Below are 25,355 nucleotides of genomic sequence, written 5' to 3'. Positions count from 1 at the left end.
ATTAACATGGGGTTGCACAGGACTGTGATACTTCTCTAATTAACTTTCAAGATTTAAGCCTTTGAGAGGCAACATAACACATACTTAGCATGCTGGCTGAGGGAAAATGATCATGGCTCCTAAACCATGGCAAGATAGTATGAAAACATTGTTCTTCATTTTTTTTTTTCAGCATACTTCTTGATTTTTGTAAAAGTGCTGTAAGTGGAGAATGGTGAGATCAGAGTATTTTAAGCCCTTGGAGTCAGTGGCAGAATTAATCTCATTTATAAAATTACACAACCAGGTGGTTGCCTAGTAACAAATGCATTCTGTTCCAAATACTTAAGGGGCATAGATTTTTAAACTGAATCCTATATGACTGATTTTTTAAAAAAAACTTTTTATAGTAATATGCTTTTTGATTTTGCAGTTGTAACATTTTCTTTTTGCTCTCCCATTTACCATTTTTGTTTATTAAAGACAAGAAATTATATTCATTCATTGTAATGTTACTAACCTTTAATGGAACCATAGTATTTCCTATTGTTCAGTAATGGTGAAAAGGAAACTGTTGCTAACAAAATGGAAGCTTTGTACTGAAACTCTTAACTCCTTTAATGTATGGCTTGGGGTGTTTTGTTAAAAATCATTCCTAAAAGATTTTCATGACTCAACAGTTAAGGTTTTTTTAAAAAGTTTCCATTATAAACCTACTGTTGATCTCCTCCCCACCCATCTTTAAAAACAAACAAAACCAAAGCAGCAACAACGAAAATTAATGACTATTCTTAGCTAGGTTTCAAGGGAATTGTTTTTTATACGAAATTGATGTTAATTAGATGATATGCTTTGAGACAAGAATTAGGGGGAAAAGTTAAATTATTTTTTGAAAAATTTCCACCCTTTTCTGTAATATCATGGGGGAGGAGGGCAGGGAGTAGCTTAGTCTTAAAAACTCCAAAACTGTTTTTCTCAGTGAGAAATAATTAAAAATATTTTTTGCAAGTTATGGTGATTAATTTGTGAGTTTTGAATTTCATAGTGAATAACTATTGATAGGTCTTTGAGGAGTAGATATACATTAAGGTAGGTCTTGCAGAATTACAAACTTGATCTGTGAAGTTTCTAAACTCCTTTGAAATTTTCCTTTTTACTGGAGGGAATTTAAAAAAAAAAAGTGTGAGTGTTCATGAATTGGGATTGATGCTTTTACCTGGTGATCAAGGTAAAATAAGGACTGACCAAGAGAGAGCACTAATGTTGTTACTCTCTTTTCTGTTCATGTCTATTACCATGTGAACAGTATAAACCAATGTAAATAGCCAATAAGCAGTAAGGCGTGGAAAAGGAGAAACATGTTTAGTACAGTCACTGTATAAGGAAGTACAGAAACACTGCCCATCACAGTGACCAACTCAGCGGAGCTGGTGTTTCATGACCTGTGCTTCTACATTGCTGCTGATGGCTGCAGAGAGAAAGCTGATGTTAGTACTTCACTGCCTGGTTTGGTTCCTGTGTTTCTTTGCATTCAATTAGGGTTTCATTGGGCCTGTGTCAGTGTTTCTGGTATTCTCAACACCAGCTGGATTATTCCCCCCCCCCCCTTTTTTTTTTTTTTTTGGCATCTGGGACCCCTGCTTGAATCTTGAGGTCTGTGTCTGCAGCAGTTCTGATGATTCACCTCAGCACTTTGTGTTTATAGGATGCCAAACTGATCAACACCTAAGAAGGATGGAGAACTGTTTTGTAGCTTACAAACCATGTCCTTGTGGCTGGTTTATGTTGGTGGCAGACAACCATCTCTGTTGCATCATTTGCCTTGGAGTTGGCTGAAAACTCAAGGGAGGCTAAAGTTACTTGCAGATGTCACTCACGAGTCTAAGAAAACATTGGGAATGGCTCTCAAGTCATCCTTCAGGCATGCTAGCTTATCTGATGAAACAGAATCTCTGCAGAAGGTGTTGAGCCATTGAAAGAGAGCTAGCAACTCATTGTCACAATTCCCAGCCAGTATAGTTACAAAAGTCCCAGATTTATCCCTTCTGCGTTCATGTTTTTGTGGCAGAGATAAAGACAGTGATTTGAGTATATACTGGGTGACCTGCTCATCACAGTGTCCTCTCTGAGGCTTCCATTAAGCCGGAGTGGGAAAACTTTTTGGCCCGAGGGCCATATATGGGTATGGAAATTGTGTGGCGGGTCATGAATGCTCACAAAATTCGGGGTTGGGGTGCGGGAGGGGGTGAGGGTTCTGCCTGGGGGTGCAGGCTCTGGGCTAGGGCTGGGGATAAGGGGTTGGGGGTGCAGGAGAGCTCTCTGGGATGGTACCGAGGGGTTCGGAGGGCAGGAGGGGGATCAGGCCTGGGGCAGGGGGTTCGGGTACGGGAGGGGGTCAGGGGTGGAGGCTCCAGGCGGCGCTTACCTCAAGCAGCTCCCAGAACCAGCAGCATGTTCCCCCTCCGGCTCCTACGCGGAGGCACGGCCAGACAGTGTGTGCTGCCCCATTGCTTGGGGTGGGAGCAGTGTGCAGAGCCCCCTGGCTGCCCCTACATGTCGGAGCCGGAGCAGGGACATGCTGCTGCTTCCAGGAATTGCACGGAACTCAAGGGTAGGATTAAAACGTCTGGAGGGCCGGATGCAGCTCCCGTGCTGTAGTTTGCCCACCCCTGTATTAAGTCATCAGTGCTAAATTTGAAGCATTCATCTAACTCTGAATGAGGAGTGGCTGGAGGGTTTTTTTGCACAGAAACTAGCACTCACATCTAGATAGTGGTGATAGAGGCAACAATGGCTCAAAGGAACAGTTGCTGCTCACATGGTAATGATCTGTAGTGTTGGGTTTCTTTTGTGCATTGTGTTACCAATCTGCAAGTGCCACCTTTAATAATAGGTTTCAGAGTAACAGCCGTGTTAGTCTGTATTCGCAAAAAGAAAAGGAGTACTTGTGGCACCTTAGAGACTAACCAATTTATTAGAGCATGAGCTTTCGTGAGCTACAGCTCACTTCATCAGATGCATATCGTGGAAACTGCAGCAGACTTTATATATACACAGAGAATATGAACCAATACCTCCTCCCACCCCACTGTCCTGCTGGTAATAGCTTATCTAAAGTGATCATCAGGTGGGCCATTTCCAGCACAAATCCAGGTTTTCTCACCCTCCACCCCCCCACACAAATTCACTCTCCTGCTGGTGATAGCCCATCCAAAGTGACAACTCTTTACACAATGTGCATGACAATCAAGTTGGGCTATTTCCTGCACAAATCCAGGTTTTCTCACATCCCCCCCCACCCCCATACACACACAAACTCACTCTCCTGCTGGTAATAGCTCATCCAAACTGACCACTCTTCAAGTTAAAATCCAAGTTAAACCAGAACATCGGGGGGGGGGAGGAAAAAACAAGAGGAAACAGGCTACCTTGCATAATGACTTAGCCACTCCAAGTCTCTATTTAAGCCTAAATTAATAGTATCCAATTTGCAAATGAATTCCAATTCAGCAGTTTCTCGCTGGAGTCTGGATTTGAAGTTTTTTTGTTTTAAGATAGCGACCTTCATGTCTGTGATTGCGTGACCATAGAGATTGAAGTGTTCTCCGACTGGTTTATGAATGTTATAATTCTTGACATCTGATTTGTGTCCATTTATTCTTTTACGTAGAGACTGTCCAGTTTGACCAATGTACATGGCAGAGGGGCATTGCTGGCACATGATGGCATATATCACATTGGTGGATGTGCAGGTGAACGAGCCTCTGATAGTGTGGCTGATGTTATTAGGCCCTGTGATGGTGTCCCCTGAATAGATATGTGGGCACAATTGGCAACGGGCTTTGTTGCAAGGATACGTTCCTGGGTTAGTGGTTCTGTTGTGTGGTATGTGGTTGTTGGTGAGTATTTGCTTCAGGTTGCGGGGCTGTCTGTAGGCAAGGACTGGCCTGTCTCTCAAGATTTGTGAGAGTGTTGGGTCATCCTTTAGGATAGGTTGTAGATCCTTAATAATGCGTTGGAGGGGTTTTAGTTGGGGGCTGAAAGTGATGGCTAGTGGCGTTCTGTTATTTTCTTTGTTAGGCCTGTCCTGTAGTAGGTAACTTCTGGGAACTCTTCTGGCTCTATCAATCTGTTTCTTTACTTCTGCAGGTGGGTATTGTAGTTGTAAGAAAGCTTGACAGAGATCTTGTAGGTGTTTGTCTCTGTCTGAGGGGTTGGAGCAAATGCGGTTGTATCACAGAGCTTGGCTGTAGACGATGGATCGTGTGGTGTGGTCAGGGTGAAAGCTGGAGGCATGCAGGTAGGAATAGCGGTCAGTAGGTTTCCAGTATAGGGTGGTGTTTATGTGACCATTGTTTATTAGCACTGTAGTGTCCAGGAAGTGGATCTCTTGTGTGGACTGGACCAGGCTGAGGTTGGTGGTGGGATGGAAATTGTTGAAATCATGGTGGAATTCCTCAAGGGCTTCTTTTCCATGGGTCCAGATGATGAAGATGTCATCAATATAGCGCAAGTAGAGTAGGGGCTTTAGGGGACGAGAGCTGAGGAAGCGTTGTTCTAAATTACCAGCAGGACAGTGGGGTGGGAGGAGGTATTGGTTCATATTCTCTGTGTATATATAAAGTCTGCTGCAGTTTCCACGATATGCATCTGATGAAGTGAGCTGTAGCTCACGAAAGCTTATGCTCTAATAAATTGGTTAGTCTCTAAGGTGCCACAAGTACTCCTTACCTTTAATAATAGATTATTAGGCTTTCATGGCCAAACGGATTACATTATTTTAAAGAAGAAGACCTAACTTGGTCAAATCTCTATCCAACAAAAAATACCAGGAACTTAGAAACTTGGTGGACAAAGGTGTAGGTCTGGTCTGGTATCAGATGTAGATAGGTTTTGGTGCAGATGATACAGCAGCAAAAGCTAGTGCCTTGGGATTAGGCTCCCATAGGTCTGCTTGGTTTCAGCTTTCCTTATTCTGCTGTCTGACCCAGAGAGAGCTTAGAGCTTCCTTACACAAGAAACATCTTGTTTGGGAAGCAGGTGAAGGCTCCATTGTGAAAGGCTAAGTCCATGCTGAGTTCTCCTGGGCCAGTTTGTCATCACTTGGACCCTTTCCACAAAGGGAGGCTTTCACATCAGCCACTGGCTTTAAGGTGACAGTGCACATGACTGAATGGTCTGAAATTCTGTTGCTCTTAAGAACTTAAGACACTCATCCACACCTCCTTTCAGTGTCTGGATGTTACTTTTTGTGATGTTTGATTTTTGGCACATGAATTTTTTTGGCATATGTTAAATACTTTCTATTTAAATTATTTTCTATTTAAATTACTTACTACTTTTGGAATCATTGCCTTTTGTGCAATCCATATTTAATTGGAAGTCCAGCAATTAATTTGAGCAGGTAGCATATGATTGGTAATGGGGGAGGGTCAGGCTTGTGTTCCATTCTGCTGCTGCCACCTTTTGGGGTATACATTTTCAAAAGCACGTGGTGTTCTCAATGTTTTCATGTGAGGGAGCTGACATCTGGGACTGAGAGTCCCATCAGAATGATAACATGTCAGTCATTTCTCCATACCTCTGCTACATTTGCAATTTACTGATATGCCAACATGCCTCTCACGAGATGGGGATTCATTTATTCAGACATTGATAAAGATGATCGTTGCTCAGTACATTGTTGTGTAGTAGGTCAAGCTAACTGGTGTCACATGTATTAAACCTTTCATTTTCTGTCTTTTTTTTTAACCTGTAGAATCAAAAATTGAACTCTGCAAAATTTTAGTCTTAAATTTGCTTCTAATAAAAATTTGCATCTGGCCTATAATGGTTAAAAGTACTGTTGCAGTTTGCACTGTGGTAAAACTGTCAGAATATCTATAACTTAAAACATGTCTGGAGAAAACAACTCATGAGTAAAATCATGTCTGCAAAGCTAATTTTTAAACTTTAAATCAAAATCCCGCCCAAAAGAATTTAAATCAGAAAGATAGTCAAGGAATCATTAAACCAGTGATGACTAGATGGGCTAGATTCACAAAAGGACTTAGCTGTCTACATCCCATTGGGATTCAGAAAACTGCTGTTCATTGACCCCCAAACCCTGAGGTGCCTAAACCTGCCCAATGCCTAAATTTTTGCAGCAAAAGTTCCCTAAGTGCCTGTTTCTACCTCTAAGCCGGTGCACTGCAGCCCCTTGTCAGGCAGCTAGACTCCTAAGCCTCAGTTCAATGCACAAACAAGAGGAAGATAGGCAATCCTTTGCCTAACTTGCCTGTGAGGCCTCATCCAGTAAGGGTGTTCAGACCTCACTTGCTGGATCGAGCCCATATATAGAAGCTTACGTGAAATGCTAGAAATATAGTGGGGGGTGCCAGAACTTCCTCCATAACTTTTAGCCAAGTAGTTAAGGTACTCACCTGGGATCTACCTGAGGGGGGGAAGGGATTTGAACTGGGATCTGCCACCCCTCAGGTGAGTGCCCTAACCACTTGGCAATAGGATATTCTGATGTAGGGCTCCTTTAGTCTCTCCTGTTGAAGCTGTTCCGTGGTGATTAAATTATTTTTAAAAGTAACTGGAATAGCGGGACTTGATTCTGGGCCTTCTACCTTCCTGTTGAGTGCTCTAACCATCAGGCTACAGAGTCATTCTAATGTTTGCCCTCTGGCCTAATGATTCTTTTATTATTTATCCAGGGTGCAACAGTTTAACACTGGGCCAGAGTGAGCAAGCAAGCCCCATCCTCCACCTTTGCCTGCACTTCTTTCTAACATGGTTTAGGGTAAGCTTAGGATCTACCCCTCAATTTGGCACCTCCTCTTGGCTTTCTGTAGTCCAGCATCTCCTACGGTTCTGGACATCTGGGCTGCTCTCCTCTCTGCAGCTCATGGATGCGGAATAGTGTTTTGGCATCCATGGTCCCTTCTGCTCCTGTTTCTTTGTCTCCACAGCAGCAAATAGTAACAGTTTTCTTTTTCTTTTTTCTTTTTGTGCTGCTTGGGAAGAGGTTTAAGCTACACCAGAAAAAGACACATTTATACTTGAATAAGATAAGTATAAGTATATAACCGGTAAAACTGTCCCATGTAGACAAGCCCTATATCTAATCTAGGCATTTCTATGGACCATATTACTGCATTGTCAGAGTGCCATAAACATGAGCTGGAACGAACAAGTGTGTGTTTTGGTTACAGCATTAATACCTATAGGACTCCTTTCAGGTAGCAGTCAAACTAAAGATTTTCCACCTGTGCGCTTTGTATCTTGGGTGTTCATTAATATCTTCAATTTGCGCGGTAAGATAATGCTTTATAGATGCATAACTGAGCTGCCCAGGACAGAAACCTGTATGAGGAATGACAATCGGAGGCATTTAAATCCAGATTAGGTGTGTCTAGCAAGGCTCAATTACTGTAGTGTCTGAGCAGTTCATAAGTTTTAATGTATTTATTCTCACAACTCCCCTGGTAGGAAAGTACCATTCCCATTTTACAGACAGGGAACTGAGGCACAGAGAAACTAAGTAAGTGGTAGCAGGGAGATGAACCCAGCTCTCCTAAGTCCCAGGCTAGCATCCTAACCATACATCAAAGATTAATTTGTATAAAGTGTAGTGATGTCTGCCTTGTTTAATTCAATGACAAAATTAAATGATGCATGAGAGATGCATTCTGTTTTTATCAATCTTAATTCTAGGAATACAGTGTCTTAATAGGTGAAAACGGGAAACTTGCTAAGAATATGAAATTTAGTGAGAAGTATGGAAGGCAGATAAAATGAGTCTTCCCGTAGACTTTCCATAGTCTCACAGGATGTTGTCTGTCTACTTAAATTGTAAGCTTCTTGGGGCAATCTTAAATTGTAAGCTTCTTAAGGGTTCAAAAAAGAACTAGATAAGTTCATGGAGGATAGGTTCATCAATGGCTATTAGCCACGATGGGCAGGAATGGTGTCCCCAGTCTCTGTTTGCCAGAAGCTGGGAATGGGTGAGGGGATGAATCACTTGATGATTACCTGTTCTTCTTCATTCCCTCTGGGGCACCTGGCATTGGCCACTTTCAGAAGACAGGGTACTGGGCTAGATGGACCTTTTGTCAGACCCAGTCTGGCCGTTCTTATGTTCAGGGACCTTCTTTTTATTCTGTGTTTGCACAGTGTCTAGCACAGTGGAGTTCTGGTCCATGAATAGAACTCTTAGGCACTATAGGAATACAAATAATAATATAATGTGATGTTGATTTAACGACACAATAAGAAAGAAAGACCTATCTACTCTGAGCAATCTACACTATAAAGTACATATCAGTTATAAAGGATCAAGTGTGAGCATAAGAGCAGATAGTGCTGGAGAAGGGTGTTCAGCAACGGGTGGCTAATATTTACATCTCTTTTTATATAAGTATAGTGTGTCATACACTTATAAAAAGATATGGTGTCGGAATCTGGGGAGAGCATTGGCCATTATAGCAGGGATAAAGGAAAGACGAGAGACTAGAAAGTGGGGGGTGGGGAATCAAATCAGCATCTTAGATGTCTGTATATCAATGCAAGAAATGTAGGGAATAAACAGGAGGAACTTGAAATACCAATAAATAAACATAACTATGACACAGATGGCAAACAGAACTTGGTGGGACAATAAGCATGGAATTGGAATATGTGTATAGATGGGTACAGCTTGGTCAGGAAGGACAGGTAGGGAAAAAAGGGAGGAGGTGTTGCCTTATATTAAAAATGTATGTACTTGTACCAAGATTAAGATGGAAATAAGAGACACACTTGTTTAAAGTGTCTGGGTAAGGATAAAAGGGGTAAAAAAAAAACCCAAAAACAAACCCAAGGGTGATGTCATGGTAGGGGTCTACTACAGATCATCAACCAGGAAGAATAGGTGGATGAGGCTTTTTTTAAACAACTAACAATATCATCCAAAGCACACGACTTGGTGGTGTTGCGGGGGGACTCCAGCTACTCAGACATCTGTTGGGAAAATAATACAGCAGGGCACAGATTATCTAAAAAGTTCTTGAAATGTATTGGAGACATTTTTTTAGTTCAGTAGATGGAGAAAGATACTAGGGGAGATGCTCTTCTAGATTTGATTTTGACAAATAGGAAGGAACTGGTTGAGAATTTGAAAGTGGAGGGCAATTTGGGTGAAAGTGATCATGAAATGGTAGAGTTCATGATTCTAAGGAATGGTAGAAGGGAAAATAACACAATAAAAATCATAGGTTTCAGAGTAACAGCCGTGTTAGTCTGTATTCGCAAAAAGAAAAGGAGTACTTGTGGCACCTTAGAGACTAATCAATTTATTTGAGCATAAGCTTTCGTGAGCTACAGCTCACTTCATCGGATGCATCCGATGAAGTGAGCTGTAGCTCACGAAAGCTTATGCTCAAATAAATTGGTTAGTCTCTAAGGTGCCACAAGTACTCCTTTTCTTTTTAATAAAAATCATGGATTTCAAGAAGGCAGACTTTAGCAAACTCAAGGAGTTGGTAGATAAGATCCAATAGGAAGCAAGTCTAAGGGGAATAAAACAGTTTGAGAGAGTTGGCAGTTTTTCAGAGAGACATAATTAAGGGCATAAGAGCAAGATATCCCACTGCATAAGAAATATAGGAAGTATGGCAAGAGACCACTCTGGCTTAACCAGGAGATCTTCAATGATCTGAAAAAAGAGTCTCACAGGAAGTGGAAACTCGGTCAGATTACAAAGGATGAATATAAAAAGACCCCCACAAATATATAAGGACAAAATTAAAAAAGGCCAAGGCACGAAATGAGATTAAACTAGCTAGAGATATAAAGGGTAACAAGAAAAGATTCTGTAAATATATTAGAAGCAAGGGTAAGACAAAAGACAGAGTAGGCCATTACTCTGCGAGGTGGGGGAAACAATAATAGAAAATGTGGAAATGGAAAAAGTGTTAAATGGCTTTTTTTTTTTTTTCCAAAAAGGTTAGTAGCAATTGGATATCTAACTCAGAGAATGCCAGTAAAAATGAAAATAGGGATGGAACAAGATAAAAATTATTTAGGCAAGTTAGATGTTTTCACGTCACCAGGGCCTGATGAAATACATCCTAGTATACTCAAGGAGCTGACTGAGGAGGTATCTGAGCTATTATTGATTATCTTCGAAAGCTCATGGAAGACAGAAGAGATTTCAGAGGACTGGAATAAGGAAAATATAGTGCCAATCTATGAAAAGGGGAATAAGGATAACCCAGGGAATTACAGACCAGTCAGCTTAACTTCAGTACCAGGAAAGATAATGGAACAAATAAGCAATCAGTTTGCAAATACCTAGAAGATAATAAGGTGATAAATAACAGCATGACTTTGTCAAGAACAAATCATGTCAAACCAACATAATAGCTTTCTTTGACAGGATAACAAACTTTGTGGATAGTGGGGAAGCAGTACTTTTGGTATATTTTGGCTTTTGATTGAATGACCTTCTTATAAACAAGGGAAATATAACCTAGATGGAGTTACTATAAAGTGTGTGCATAACTGGTTGGAAAACCATGCCCAGAGAGTAGTTATCAGTGGTTAACAGTCAAGCTGGAAGTGCACCTAGAATGGGGTCCCACGGGGATCAGTTCTGGGTCCAGTTTTGTTTAACATCTTCTTCAATGATTTAGATTATGGCATACAGCATACACTTATAAACTTTGTGGACAATACCAAGATGGGAGAGGTTGCAAGTGCTTTGGAGGTTAGGATTAAAATTCAAAATTATCTGGAAAAACGGGAGAAATGGTCTGAAGAAAATAAGATGAAATTCAATAAAGACAAATGCAAAGTACTCCACTTAAGAAGGAGCAATCAGTTGCACACATACAAAATGGGAAATAGAAAGGAGTACTGCAGAAGGGGATCTGGGGGTTACAGTGAGTAAACAGTGTAACACTTGCAACAAAAGCAAACATTCTGAGATATATTAGCAGGAGTGTTTTAAACAAGAAACAAGAAGTAATTGTTCTGTTCTACTCTGCACTGATCGGGCCTCAACTGGAGTACTGTGTCCTGTTTTGGGAGCCACATTTCAGGAAAGATGTGGACAAATTGGAGAAAGTCCAGAGAAGAGCAACAAAAAAATTAAGTCTATAAAACATTACCTGTGAGGGAAAATTGAAAAAAAAAATCGATTTGTTTAGTCTGGAGAAGAGAAGACTGAGAGAGGACCTGATAACAGTTTTCAAGTACATAAATGGTTTTTACAAGGAGGAGGGAGAAAAATTGTTCACCTTAATCTCTGAGGATAGGACAAGAAGCAGTTGTCTTAAATTGCAGCAAAGGGTGTGTAATGTTCCCCTGGTGTTATCTGGACTGGTGATCTGCTAGGTCACTGCAATCCTTGACTCTGGGAGCCAGTCTTGTCCTGCTCTGCTGTGAGAACCCCCACTCCTGGGCTATTCACACACATCCCCTAGCATGTAAGTTGCTCCCAGCTACATGAGTGAGCACTTTCGTCTGGCTGCTGCTTGGATTGCTGAATGACACTAGCCAATATCTCTGGTCCCAGACACAACCATAGGAATCTCCATCTTGCAGTGTACAGTTATGCCCACTGGACACTGCAAGCTTATATTAGTTCGTCAGTTTAACAAAGACATTTATATGCACCGGGCTTGTAATCCCAAGGGGAGTCTCTGACATACTTCAAACCAAACACACTGCTTCAGGTAGAATAAACAAACAAGTTTATTAACTAGAAAGCTAGATTTTAAGTGATTATAAGTCAAAGCACAAGAAGTCAGATTTGGTCAAATGAAATAAAAGCAAAACACAGTCTAAGCTGATCTTAACACTTTCAGTGCCCTTACAAACTTAGATGCTTCTCACCATAGGCTGGCTGGTTGCCCTTCAGCCAGGCTCTCCCCTTTGATCAGCTCTTCAGTTGCTTGGTGGTGGTGTCTGTAGTTGGAGGTGGAAGAGTGAGAGCATGGCAAATGTCTTTCCTTTTTATCATGTTCTTTCTTCCATCTTGGCTTTGCCCCTCCCTTCAGAGTAAGGTGAGCATTACCTCATCGTAGTCATAAACTAACCAAGGGAACGGGGTGGGGGGGTAACTCATTCAAGAGTCCAACAGATCCTTTGTTGCTGTCTAGGACAGTGTCCTTTGTTCCTGTGAGGTTGGGCTAGGTTTGTCCCATACAAGCCCTGATGCGGTGTGAACTGCCCCTCTGCTCCTAGGGTGTTTTGCCTGGGCTTATTTTAAGCCATGAGGACACATTTTCAGCCTCATAACTACTTATGTGAAATTGCAACCTATAACATTACTATAACAATGCTTCGTGCATCATGAGCCTTCCAAAGACAACCAATATGACAAACTTTGCATTGGATACCACACAATCATATTATAAGGATGAGTGTTCCCTCGAGGTACAGTGTGTCACAGGATGCTTTAGGTTGGACATTAGGAAAAAATTCTTAAGTGTCAGGTTAGTTAAGCACTGGAATAAATTGCCTAGGGAGGTTGTGGAATCTCCATCATTGGAGATTTTTAAGAGCAGGTTAAACAAACACCTGTCAAGGATGGTCTAGATAAAGTGCAGGGGACTGGACTAGATGACCTCTTGAGGTACCTTCCATTTCTGTGGTTCTATGATTCTATGACAGTATTGACTAAACGAAGAGAAGATGTGCTGTCACTTTCCCCAACAGAATTGTAGTTTCCTTTGAATTAGATACATATATAAAACAGCTTTATTCCTTGACCTAATCCTGTTTCTGAAGTGTTATAACAGCCTGTTTATCAAACTGATAAGGCACAGTGAATCCTTTAAAGAACTGGACACACAAACAAGATTGCTGTTTATTCCTCAAAAGGAAATCTTGTAACTGTTGAGGTTTTATTGCAGATTTTTCTTATGTGAGATCTTTAGCTCAAGATCATTGAAGACATCCTCCATCTAAACCCTAAGAATAAATTCTTCAAGGACATGTTTCGGTAAAATGAAGAACACATTTAAAGTGAATACCAAGGTCAACTGGTTTAGATTCTAAATTACATTTCTAAAAATAACTTTCATTATTTTAGAAATGTTTAGATTTGGGACACTCAAGCAATTTTAGTAGTAAAGGTGTGCCCAGTGCTTAGTACGATGGGGTCAGAGACTTTCTAGGCACAACTGTAATAAAAACGATGAATGACACAGGAACACCAAAATATGAATTTTTATGCAGTGTATGTATATAAAATATGCAAATGGGCGTTAAGGCAGACTTTTAAAAACATACACGGGCAAACATAAACACAAATTAACACTTCAGAGATTACAAATGAAGACACAGTACACAAAATATACAATCAGTTTTGATTCCCACATTCTAAAAAAAATCTGTAAATCATTAGAAAAAAATAAAGTTCACATCTGGATATAAATCACTGAAAGGATAAAGCTATAATTACAGCAGAAAGAGGAGGAGGAGAAAAGGATATACAGTTAACTTTTTTCCTCTGGCCTTTTACAATTACCACAACAGCATTAGGTTGGCCACGCTGCATCTCCTGGGTAGTAGTAGTGTATTGTATTTATAAAGAACTATAAGCATGCATGATACTTTACAGATAGCTTATGACCCAAATAGCCTTCAATTCAGATTACATATACAAGCACAAAGTAGTTGAGCAAGGAGAGTGATGACTGTCAAGGAATTTGGCTTGTTTAGGTTGAGCACACTTCTTGTTGCTCCCTGGTTCTTTACTTATTTAAAAAAAAGTTTGTAGTATTTTCTATGAATAGAAGGGCAGAGTGGTGGAAAGCTAGTGGTGGAAGGCAAGTGGATCAAAGTGAGTTTTTAGGAAAGAGTTAGATGTGAGCAAAGCATCTTGGTACATGATCAAAGAGGGATTCCAAGGCACAGGGAAAGGGCACGATGAAAGGAAACAATGAGTCATATTTTATTGTATTGCTGATTTTATATGAAAGTTTTGGTACAGTGGCTGTTACTAAAAAGTCAAAATTTTCCATCAGTTGCCACACATTTTCTGAGTTTCCTATGGCTGACAAATATTGACTTTTCTAATTACTTTTATTATACTGTAGAGCAACTGGTTCCATAATTAAGGTATTTTTAATTAATAAGCCTTATGTTAAACTCTACATTTATTTCAGTAGAGGAAGGATTAGTTTCTGTTGAAGAGCTCACATGCAGACCTCTTTGCACATGGGACTGTTTTGTGTAAATTTGATGTTAATCTGCCAAGATGTTTTTTTGAGATATTTTGTACTCCAACCTCCACCCCAACCTCCTGCTTCCCTTTTATTTTTAAAAGCAGTTCTAGTTCTGGTCCTAACCTTGAGTGCTGAGAACACTTTTGGGGGAGGAATCTGGTGTGGTGTGGTTTTGTTTTTGTTTTTTTTGACCCAGTGCTTAAATGGTTCTCTCTTACCTGTTTTCCTTCTTTTAGATCAGGATTTAGGTTGCTTGCTCTTGGGGATGCCCAATAGTGATTAACTTTAATGTAACAGTCCATACAATGTACCACATCATTGACAATAACAAAGATGTGAACTGACCCACCCCAACCCTGAAAAATAATCTTGATAACCTAACAAACTTCATGAAGCCAATGAAATTCCTAGTCGAGGCTCCTACTCTGTCTACTTTAAATACTGTTGACAATACAGAAAAATCAGAGAAATCTGATTGAACATACTGTGATGTGTGTATTGGAGAACACTGACATACTGAGGGATGATTTTAAAAAGCATCCAATTTAATGTTGAATATTCTGTCACTTGTGGCTTTAAACTAGATTATTAACAGTATTTCAATGAGTATTTTGTTTATATCTTCATATTTAAGCAAAATAAACCCCCAGAATTTACCTGTGGATTTATTTCAGAACTTTCCAATATTTTTATGGGTTAATGTACATGAAACAGAAGAAAATCATCACGCTAAAAACTTTAACTTTCAGATATTTTAAGCATTCTTTTATGTAGAAAAGGAAATTCCATTAATTATGTTTGATGCTTTGAATTATGCTTGCATCAATGTTAACCCTCCCATTTGAGTTTCATATGGAGTTAGAATGCAGGACAGATTTTTTCCTATCTTCTAATTAGAGATCAAACTAACATATTTGCCGGATGAATAAATTTTAACTGAAATGTTAAATTTACAATGGTGTCACCAGTGAAGCCTTGCAGATTACAACTGGTATTTTCAAGCTAAAATGGTATAGTTTGAAGACATGGGTTTATTGGTTTGCTCAGAAACCATGGTCTATATATAGCACAGAACTATATTTGATGTGCAAGACAGTACGTTGTTCCAGAGTTAACATGAAGTGTTTTTGTTAAATGCTTGATGTAGTTTTACTGTGTGTTGAATTAAAGGAACCCACAAGTGCATTTTGAAGCTAATATTTTCTTACTTTAAGGGCCTTAGGAAAATTAATATATAGTATTAACTTGTCTAGATCTCAGTTTCTTTATGGATTAGAAGAAAAGAATGCAAGTAGACTTCCAGATTAACATGATGTCATCTTGCTGGTGCCTGTGAACAAGCAGCAGAACTAGTATATCAGCAAATGCCTACTGGTCTTATTTCAAGACCAAAAGAGTTGTTTAAATAGAGAAAAATGGAATTGATTTGAAATCAGTTCACACTTTATGCTTCTGAAGAGTTATTAGCATCAGGCATATCCAGCACAGGTTTTTAAACTATAATTTGTTCCCTGTGATGGGTCACTCACCTCTCATGAGCTCCTTCTGTCAGCTAGGTACAATGCTGCAATCTTTCTTGGGTCTGGCACCTCCTGTCGGCTGCTGTTCTCACTAGGCAGGTTTTCAGTGGCTCAGCTGTCCAGCCAAGTTACGCACAGTTAATATGCATGAATGAACCCCTTCCTGGGTAAAAAAAGATCCAACGAGGACTATCATTGTGCCCTTGTTAGTGTCTTCATTCCTGTCTCTGGGCTCAGTTCTCAGCCTCTTCCGGGCTAACTTTAGGTCCTTCAGCTGCCCTGCTATAGAGCACTGCCCCTAGGGCTTTCTCCCTGGAGACTCTTATCTTCACTGGTTCTCACTGCCCCAGCCGTCCAGCTAGGTCCTTTCTCAAGGTCAGTCCCCTTCCAGGGGAGAGGGGTAACCAAGGGTTCACCAGACTGTCTAGCTGCTGTTACCAGGGTCTTCAGCCCCTCCCCGAGTCCTTTAAATTCCAGCCCTTTCTTGTCCTCTTCTCAGGGCTGAGGCCACTTCCCAGTTGCCAGTGGGTGAAACTGGGCCTGTTCACTACTCCAGGTCCCTACCCAGAGACCCCATGAACAGTGGTTATATACAGCTTCCTTTAACTCCCTCCATTAGCTGATATTATTTTTCCTGGTCTTCTTCCCACCAGATCTCTGCCCTGTCACCCATTCCCTTGGAGTTACAGTTCTCAGATCCACTCTATCCTTGCAGAAAGCAAAATGTAACCAGAACTCAATTTCTGGTTCTCTTGAGCTTCTGTGGCCAGAGTGGAGCACCCTTCCTTACTGCACCAGTCCCAGCCAGGAACTGAACTACTTATGCCCCTGCAGTGCTTTTAATTAAGACTGCTGGGCTTTTATTGTCTACTTCATATGAAACCTCTCCAGAAAGGCATGGAAGACCCACATGTGCTGCAGTAGAGTCATGGGGCCTCCAGCAGGGGGCCTTAAAGGGCCTGGTACACGCTTTCATATACCTCTTCCTGCAGAAAGGATGGGACGGGGGCTCTATTGAGGATAACATCTCCTCCTATGCAGTCTTTACCCTGCTTGCTCAGGGTCTCTTCTCCGAGGCCTCTCTTGGTGCAAGACTTTTGAATGTAAAATCTCCCTTTTCACAAGGCGACTAGCCCTTGAGGAGGAAATGGGTCCAGCCTCAGGTGTGACACAATTAGCTCTACTCCCCAGGTGCAGAAAATAAGCAGTGTCACATGACAGGCAGGTGTGTGTCTAAATGAGGCATGGAGTATAGATAAGAGAGACACCTGTACAGTCAAAGGAGAGAGAGGGAATCTCTGGCTAGAAAGTCCTGGAAGTTGAGAGATTCCAGGGAGCAGGAGGACTGAATGAGATATTCTACAGAGTGATTCTTCCTGGCTCTTAGACAGAGGGCTGGGGATGCAAGTCTGCACGGAGCAGGAGCCAGCTAGAAGACTGTAGTGTGAAGAGTAAATCTGCTAGAGGAAAGCAGCAGGGATGGGACTAAGAACGCTGCATAAAGGGTTGTGAATCGGCTTGGAAGGCTGGGTGGGAGTTCTTGCGTTGCCTTTTAAACTTTAATAAACCTAGACCCCCCCCCCAAGGAGAGGTGTTACTCAACACATGAAAGTCTGTCAAAGTTATTGAGGTTCCTAAGAACGGGGACCCGAGGCAGTGGGTGGGCGATGCTGCTATAGGTCTGAACCGCTGCTTATTCTGGAGATTTTTTGTGTGACCTCAAATAAAGGACTAAGTGTGAGTTCTCCCTGTGCACATCTGTTCTTCGTGCTTTATTGTGTTCTATGAGAACCAATCAGTTAGCTAATGTTACTGTATTCCTATGCTATTGAGTGGATCACATCCACTGCCTAATCATCCAAGTTGTGATCATTGCACTCACATTACCACACCACTTTATAAGTACACTTTGACCACTTGACAGCTATTTCTCCTTATGCATGTTTGTATTTTTGATGATCAATTACTGTGCTTGTTGTAACGGTCTCTGTACACAGGTTTTCAAGTTTGGGCTCTCTCTGCATCAGGAATCTTTCCTCTTCATGTCCCCTGAGAAGCGTGTCTTCTCTTTTTTCTCAAGAATATTTAATCCTTCCACATTAATCAAGACATCATCACACTTTCTTTGCTTTGTCTTTATGTAAAACACCCTACGATTGAGTCCTTTGCTGCCCTGATATTCAAGACATACTTGATGCTTCTTTGAATAGGACATAATCAGGCAGAAAATCAGGCGCTTTGTTCATCCTTCATGCATTTCAGAGAGACTAATTAGGTATCTAGTGTGAAACTTCCACTCTACCGCACCAATATCCTTAGATTAAATCTATGTCCGTTATTTGGAATTAAAGCCACACTAGCAAAGCAGTTATGGTTCAGACCACAATAATGGTGGTCTAAACCATTATCCGTGGTTTACAACTTTTTAAATTGGGATGAAATCTCTCAGCTGTTGGGATGAAATCTCCTTCATATTTCCAGGTCCCAAGTACTGCGTTGTGGGTGTGTGTTTTGGAAATTTGAAGGAAACCTAATGAGCTATTATGCAGTAGGGAGTGTTTTTCAGTTGGTGGGCAGGTAGGACCAAAACAAAACCTCTTCTGCAGTTGAACATTTATAAGGTGGTCAGATAACTTTAAAAATACAATTTGTTTAAGATATCACATTTGGCATAGTACAAAGACTTCAGGAAACAAATTTGTTTGAGAAATAAAAATGACTGAGTGAAAACAATATGCTGCGTGAGTAATGTTTTTTCTTTGACTTAAATGCACACAAAATGAACTATCCAAATATACTGTATACATTCTGTAAAATAAGCCGCTTAAACTGGACCATATGGGCAATAGAGGCTGTTTTGGAGAAATAAATTAAAGTGCAATGAAAGCATCTTACTGTACACAAATAATTGTTTTTAATATGTTCTTTGTTCTTGTGATTTTATCATACTTTTCATAATATTTTTAACAAATTGTGCTTCCATACATTTGCACGGTGACTGTGTTAATAAAAAAGGACTCATTTCCTGGGAAGCTGAAAAAAATGTCTTGCTTAAAGGCAGTCTGGCCTGTATATTATTTCTTGTTTAGTACTCTTGTTTTTTTTTACTAGAAACCAGACTGTGGTTTTTGTCATTTCATATGTTTCTACTAATTAATCCCTGCCTGGATGTACAATCCTGTTTTCTGACACTGTCATCATCTCTATACCAATGCATTTGATTTAATGAACAGGTATGATCCCATTTAAGGCATAAGCAACAGGACCAAATTAGCTCATTAGAGACAAAAGTCTAATTTTCATATAAGGTGCCCCAAGTAGTTTGGAACATGGGAATTTGAGAGAAGCCCCAGGGGTCCATCACTTACGGTGTGATGTCCTTGACAGTGGCTAATGTCCAGGAGCTTCGGGGAGGATGGGGGTGAAGGAAATCCTATTAAGGACAATGAAAGGACAACCTGAATATAAGAAATTTTCTTCTTAACCCCATTTTAGTGATTGGATTATGCCCTGAAGTATAAGGGATTTAGATTACTTAGGGGACAGGTCCTGTGTGTGTGGAATTTTCCATCAACAATCATTTTATGTATGTGTGTGTATGTATGTATGTATGTACATATACATGCATATTGTGTGTATAGATACACACGTGTATATACACATGTCTAATATTTATGGGACATTTGTGTGTGCGCATGTGCACATATATATTCGCAATCTGTGTCTGTACACACACATATACACACACACATGCATAAAGTATTTGTGTGTATAGTTTTCCATAAACAGCTTTATTCAAAAGGATTTAAGGTTGTGTGTGTGACATCTCACCCATGCAAACTCTAAAAAACAAGGAAATACCAACTTATGGGACATCTCTTCATTGACTCTTAATGCTCACACAGTATATTTTCACTGTCAGTGACAGACTCCATGCATTTTCACAAAGTACTTTCTTTTTCGTCCAACAAATAGAGAAACATGCTTCATCCAACAAATTAATCTCCTTCATATTATAATGCAAAACTCTGAGTGCAGCCTGAGCTACGTTGTAGGTAGTAAAAATGGTAAAGGACAAAATGAAAACTTGGCAAAGCACTAGATAGAGCATCGGCCAGTTTAACCGTTTGTGGTCCTGAGACTCGGAGCAGAGTTTAAGTTAAAACCTGGGATGGGTGCAGATGAAGACAGTCACCTGGCACACATTGAAAGCTTGTGATGATGAGACCACTGATTAAAAGTACTGAACTTTTCAATAAAGTATGGGACCAAGAAAAGTCTCCAGAAAAATGGCACTGTGATCAAAATACCAAAAGAAAGGTGATCTAAGTAATTATATTAAATTGAAAGGTGTTACATTCCTTTCACTGATAGACAAAGTCTTCTACCGTATCATCTTTTGTAGAATAAAGGAAGCAGTTGTAGCAAAGCTAAGGGAAGAGCAGGCTGAGTTTAGAATGAAAATAACGGTACAAGAAACCAAATAACTATGGCAGCAAGTCTCAGAGGCCAGGTTAAGTGATTTGGGCTAAAAGTAGCCCTTTATATGCTCGGGCTGGAGCCTGGGCTAAAAGTAGCCAGGGCTAAAAGTAGCCCTTTATATGCTCGGGCTGGAGCCTGGGCTCTGAGACCCTCCCTCCTCACCAGGTTTCAGAGCCTGGCGTCCAGCCCAAGCCTGAACATCTACACAATTATTTTTAACCCTGCGTAGACTTATCTAATATCTGTCATGGCAAGTGTGCCATTGGGCAGCTGGAAGAAGACCTAAAAGATACCGACTGAAAGAATCCCTCCATGAAGTGATACTTAGGGTATGTGTACGCTACAGTGGCTATAGCAGCACAGCTATGGTGCTGCTGCTGTGCCCCTGTAGTGCCATAATGTCGATGCGTCCTATATCGACCAAAGGGTTTTTTCCATCAATGTATTTAGTCTACCTCTCCAAGAAGCAGTAGCTAGGTAATGGAAGAATTATTCTGTTGACCTGGGTCTATAGTGGTGTTAGGTCAACCTAACTAGGTTGCACAGGGTGTGAAATTTTTCCCCACCCTGACCCATGTAGCTAGGTCAATCTAATTTTTAGGTGTAGACCAGGCCAAAGAGGGGGAAAGGTTTTGAGACTTACAGCACTGAGGACATGCAAAGAGTGTCCCAAGATAGACAAGTATGACAGAGCCTTTTTCGTGCCCTAAGTGACATCTGACAGTGCGGAAAGGATCAGATTCTGTCAGAACGAATAGCAGAGTTGACAAAAGAGATAGAAAAGGAAAGGTGTGAAGTTCACTTTTGAAGAGTGAGTGTTTCAAATGGAGACTGGACACCCAAAAATAGATGACGGGAGAGTACGTTCAGATGAAAGATTCGATGTGGAGAGGTATTATTTATTTATTTATTTAACTCCCCAGAAGTGTGCTATGTGCTTTAGAGACATGCAAATGACAAGTGGCATGTTTTGAAGAGTTTGTGTTATGTTTAATTACAACATGATTGATAGCAAACAAGTTGGAATGGGAAGATGCCAATAATATTAGCATTACGTTTGCCAAGTTCATATCTATATTTAGGAACACAGGAATTACCATACTTAATCAATGTCCATTTGTACCAATATATTCTGTTTCTGATAGTTCCAGAACCAGATACTTCAGAGGAAGATGTAAGAACCTAGCAGAAGGGAGACATGGGATAACCTGCCCCCTGCATAGGTCTCATTATAGACTTTAGTAGTTAGAGATTGACCTATGCTCCAAAACACAGAATTTTTGTCATGAATTATAACTCCTGGATATTCTTGATATCCATATAAATATCCAATTCCTATTTGAATACTGTTAAGTTCTCGTCTTCAATGACTTCCTATAGCAGCAAGGTCTGCATTTTAATCACGTGTTGTGTGAAAAAATATTTCCTTTATTGGTTTTGAATTTCCCACCTTTTAATTTCAGAGTAATGTTCCTTTATTCTTGTGTTAAAAAACTGGGAACTTCCATTCTGCCTGTCAGCCTTTTCTGTCTCATTCTTTATTTTATACACTTTTATCATGTTCCAGTCTTAGATGTCGTCTTTCTATTTATTAGTATACTTTTTTTAAAAAAATCAGGTTAATTTCTTAAATATCTTTTTTTATTATGGAGAAACTGGAGTGTAAATGAGAATAGCTGGAATGTGACAGCATGAATGTGAACAGATGAAGGGGAAAGGTGAGGAGGTAGGAGGGATGAGGAGAGGAAGATGACGGAGAATGCTGAACATTTTCTCCCACTCTGGTTTCTCAGAGGCTCTGTTTTCTTGAATGCACTCTCTCATGAGAGGAACTTTAACATGCCTTGTCTTTGAAAAATGGAAGTCGTCATGTGTCTGCTGCATTGAATCTCTGGCAAATTTGTCTCAATTTGCCATGGAAGGTAGAATCAGAGATTTCTCCTTAGCTTGGATTTCCTCAACAGAATAATGCATGTAATTGTATTTTTCTGCATCAGTTTTACTCTTCTTACAAAAATCATAAAATCTGCACTGTTTATAGGGAAGAAAATAAATTTATGTATCAAAAAGCAATCATAATGCAAAGGAGATGATACAAATTGCACAATTAAAAAGTGATTATTTTATGATGGTTTGTTACTTTAAAGATTGTTTGAGGTTTATGCAGACTAAACTAGAATAGTAAAAAATATATATATATATTTGAAAATGGTTTCTCTCTACAAGTACAGGTAACATATAAACTCTTATGTGAAAAGAAATATCTCATGCAACAAACGCTTATGTGAGTGTATCTGATCAAGACATTTCAAACATAATGTCGTTACATTAAAAAAGTTGTTATATAGTTATAAGTAGACATTTTTTTCCAATAGAGACTGTATATCAATTCAGAGGGCAGACAGCAATGTTAGAATGAATTAACCTAATTATACCATTTAAACAGCTATCTTGGTATTGTCTTCCGGTTCATAAACCTCACATTTGTGGTCTGAATTGGAGTGAGGGAGCCTAATTATCTTTTCCTTAACTAAACCCTGTATTGACCTTTTAAATGTTGCAGTTATTACAGATACAACTTTTTTATGGCAGTACAAAACTATTAACTTTATTGGGTGAAGTAAAATGTTTTAATGAGAAGAGGTATTAGAATGTTTTAATGGAGATGTGGTGTATAGAATAGACAGGAACCACCAGCTTGTGTTCTGTTCTCCTCCTTTATGATTAAACTATTAGCTGTTTGCAAGAAAAAATAGTGTGACTCACTTATTTTATAAGGTATGTTTTAATCCTTTTCTGTATCTGATTTATAAAACTCAGATTATTTACTCATATCTAAGTCATTTGTTTAATTTTTTGATAGGTTGAATCTACACAGAGCATGATCAGGATTTTGGGCCTTTCGGCTACATTACCTAATTACCTCGATGTTGCCACATTTCTACATGTTAATCCCTACATCGGACTATTCTATTTCGATGGCCGTTTTCGACCTGTACCACTTGGGCAGACATTTATAGGAATTAAGACAACAAATAAGGTAAATGACTATGGAAAATCTGGAAGATGTTTTTTGGACATTTATACAGAATTATGGAGTCCAGCATGTGTGCTTATAAATGCCTTCCTACCTATCTGGGTAGTGGTTGAATACTCCAGATTATATTATTCTTTTAGTGCAGGAGCCTCATGCATTGTAAGTAGATCTCTTCACAAACACCCGGGCTCAGAAGTTACTTCCAAATTTTCAGAATAGTACCATCTTGCATAACTTAGACTGGAACTTAGAATTTTCACTGTGGTTAAGCACCATTTATCTCCTTTGTACTCTCCCCATTAAGCAGAGTGTTTGATAACAAAGCTCTATCCTGATTAAACAGCAGTTATTATGATCAGTTGGTGAGTTTCCTTACCAAAATCTTGTTGTGAAGTGTGTTTTCAAAGCAGATTGTTCTGTCTAGTTCTCCCATTTCAGTCCCTATCTTTGGTGGAAATTATGGAATTTGGTTTGTTTTGCTGTTAGGATACATAAGAAGTGACAGCACTCAACTCAGTGGAAAGTACTCAAGTAGTTTGGACATAAACATTAAAAATATGATTTGATGTACTAAATGCCATATGAGTAATTTATGATCAAAACCTGTCATAGGAAAAGCTCAGCTTTGATACATGCAGTTTTGATAGCGAGACATGAAAGTAGTCTTTAACCCAGTCTTTTATATTCTTTTCCAAAATGAGAAAAAGAGAGAAAATATAACCAAGGTATACAGATCATGTAAAGGTAACTATATTTGTATTAGAATTCATTACTGCATATTAAATCAGTCTGAGATAAATGTACTTGACGCTTAAAACAAAAATACTAATTCTGCAGTTAAATACAAGTTAAATATACATCTTTTCGTGATTTGGCTTGGAAATAATTCCCCTATTTTTACTCTCTGATTGCTAAAGCAAAGTAAGATAAGAAATCATGTTATTTTGTAGCCCAACTTGTCACACTACCTTAGAATATCCTGCTAGACTGTAGGTTGCCTATTTTTTTAAAATTACGTTTTCAACCAAAAGTTAGTGTCAGAGCTCCATCGATAATATGGTAGGTTTTTAAAAGCGTGAAAAATGACTTTCTCATTAGGTTCTTTAAATAATTCACTCCATCCACAATGCAGACAAGCAAGGTGCCTTAAAACCATAAGGGAGCCATTTCATGTATGTCCACACAAGGATAAGTTTACCATATGGTACTTATTATGATGTGCATATTTTAACCTTCATTAATTGTTTCAAGTACCTTCAATAATATTTGCTGTTGCCTTTCTTTAATCACTTCTTAATACTTCATTTGAATGTTTTGTTTATTCGTACTGTATCATTAGAAAAAGGCAAAGATGTAGTATCCTAATAGCAACTTTGGAATAAGCTTTATAGCTTTAAAATGAAAGGAGACGACTGTGTCAAGTACTTCACAAAGTATTGTTGAAATGTCCGTGAAATAACTAGTTCCCCTTTCCCTGCCAAAAAAAAGGTAACAAGGAAGTGAAATTATCAATGAATGACCCCTCCTCATGTGGACAAAAAAAGGTAGACAGATATGATGTTTCCGTTAATATCACAAGCCAAGAAAAAGTCCTTGTATTGCTCAGAAGAATGTCATCAGACATTTGAGGTAGAAAAAACATTGTGGAGTCAATTGAATGTGCCTTACAGCAGCTGGCATCCTCAATGAGGAATGCAGAGTATTGAATCTCCATGTCAGAATATTTCTCCCAGGACAATATAGGAACTGAACCTACCCAAACAGAGTGTGAGACCTTGCAGAACCAGGTCTCTGTCTGCACTCTCCCAACCCTCCCATGACCAAGGAGACAGCACAAACGTGTTTGTGGGGCCAACAAGCAACTCTTGACACAATCCACTAAAGCAGCTGTTAGGTCTAATAATATTAGTATGGACTTTTAATCCTTATCCCTTGTTAGGAGGAGATCATCAGCCAACACAATAGATGCAGTGTTTGTAACTAGTCTGGCAAATATCAAGGAGCTATGAGGCTGGCAAATATCAAGGAGCTATGAGGCAGCTAGATATTATGAGAGTTGCCTTGCCACAACCTTCCCAGTAACCTTATCCGAAAAAGTGAAGATTGGCCAATTAGCAATCTGTTTCCAGATTGTGT

General features: G+C 39.7%; 1 protein-coding gene across 9 annotated transcripts in view; it reads left to right on the top strand.

The window, feature by feature from the left end:
- ASCC3 (activating signal cointegrator 1 complex subunit 3) overlaps positions 1-25,355 on the top strand; it is a 508,597-nt gene that overhangs the window by 209,592 nt on the left and 273,650 nt on the right. For all 9 annotated transcript variants that reach the window (XM_073336867.1, XM_073336864.1, XM_073336863.1 and 6 more), the window contains one exon: positions 23,046-23,222. In XM_073336867.1, the coding sequence (XP_073192968.1) occupies positions 23,046-23,222 (177 nt within the window). The remainder of the gene's footprint in view (positions 1-23,045; positions 23,223-25,355) is intronic.

The sequence above is a fragment of the Lepidochelys kempii genome, chromosome 3 (assembly GCF_965140265.1).
Source record: "Lepidochelys kempii isolate rLepKem1 chromosome 3, rLepKem1.hap2, whole genome shotgun sequence".
Taxonomy (NCBI): Eukaryota; Metazoa; Chordata; order Testudines; family Cheloniidae; genus Lepidochelys; species Lepidochelys kempii.
This window is presented reverse-complemented; position numbering and strand designations above follow the sequence as displayed.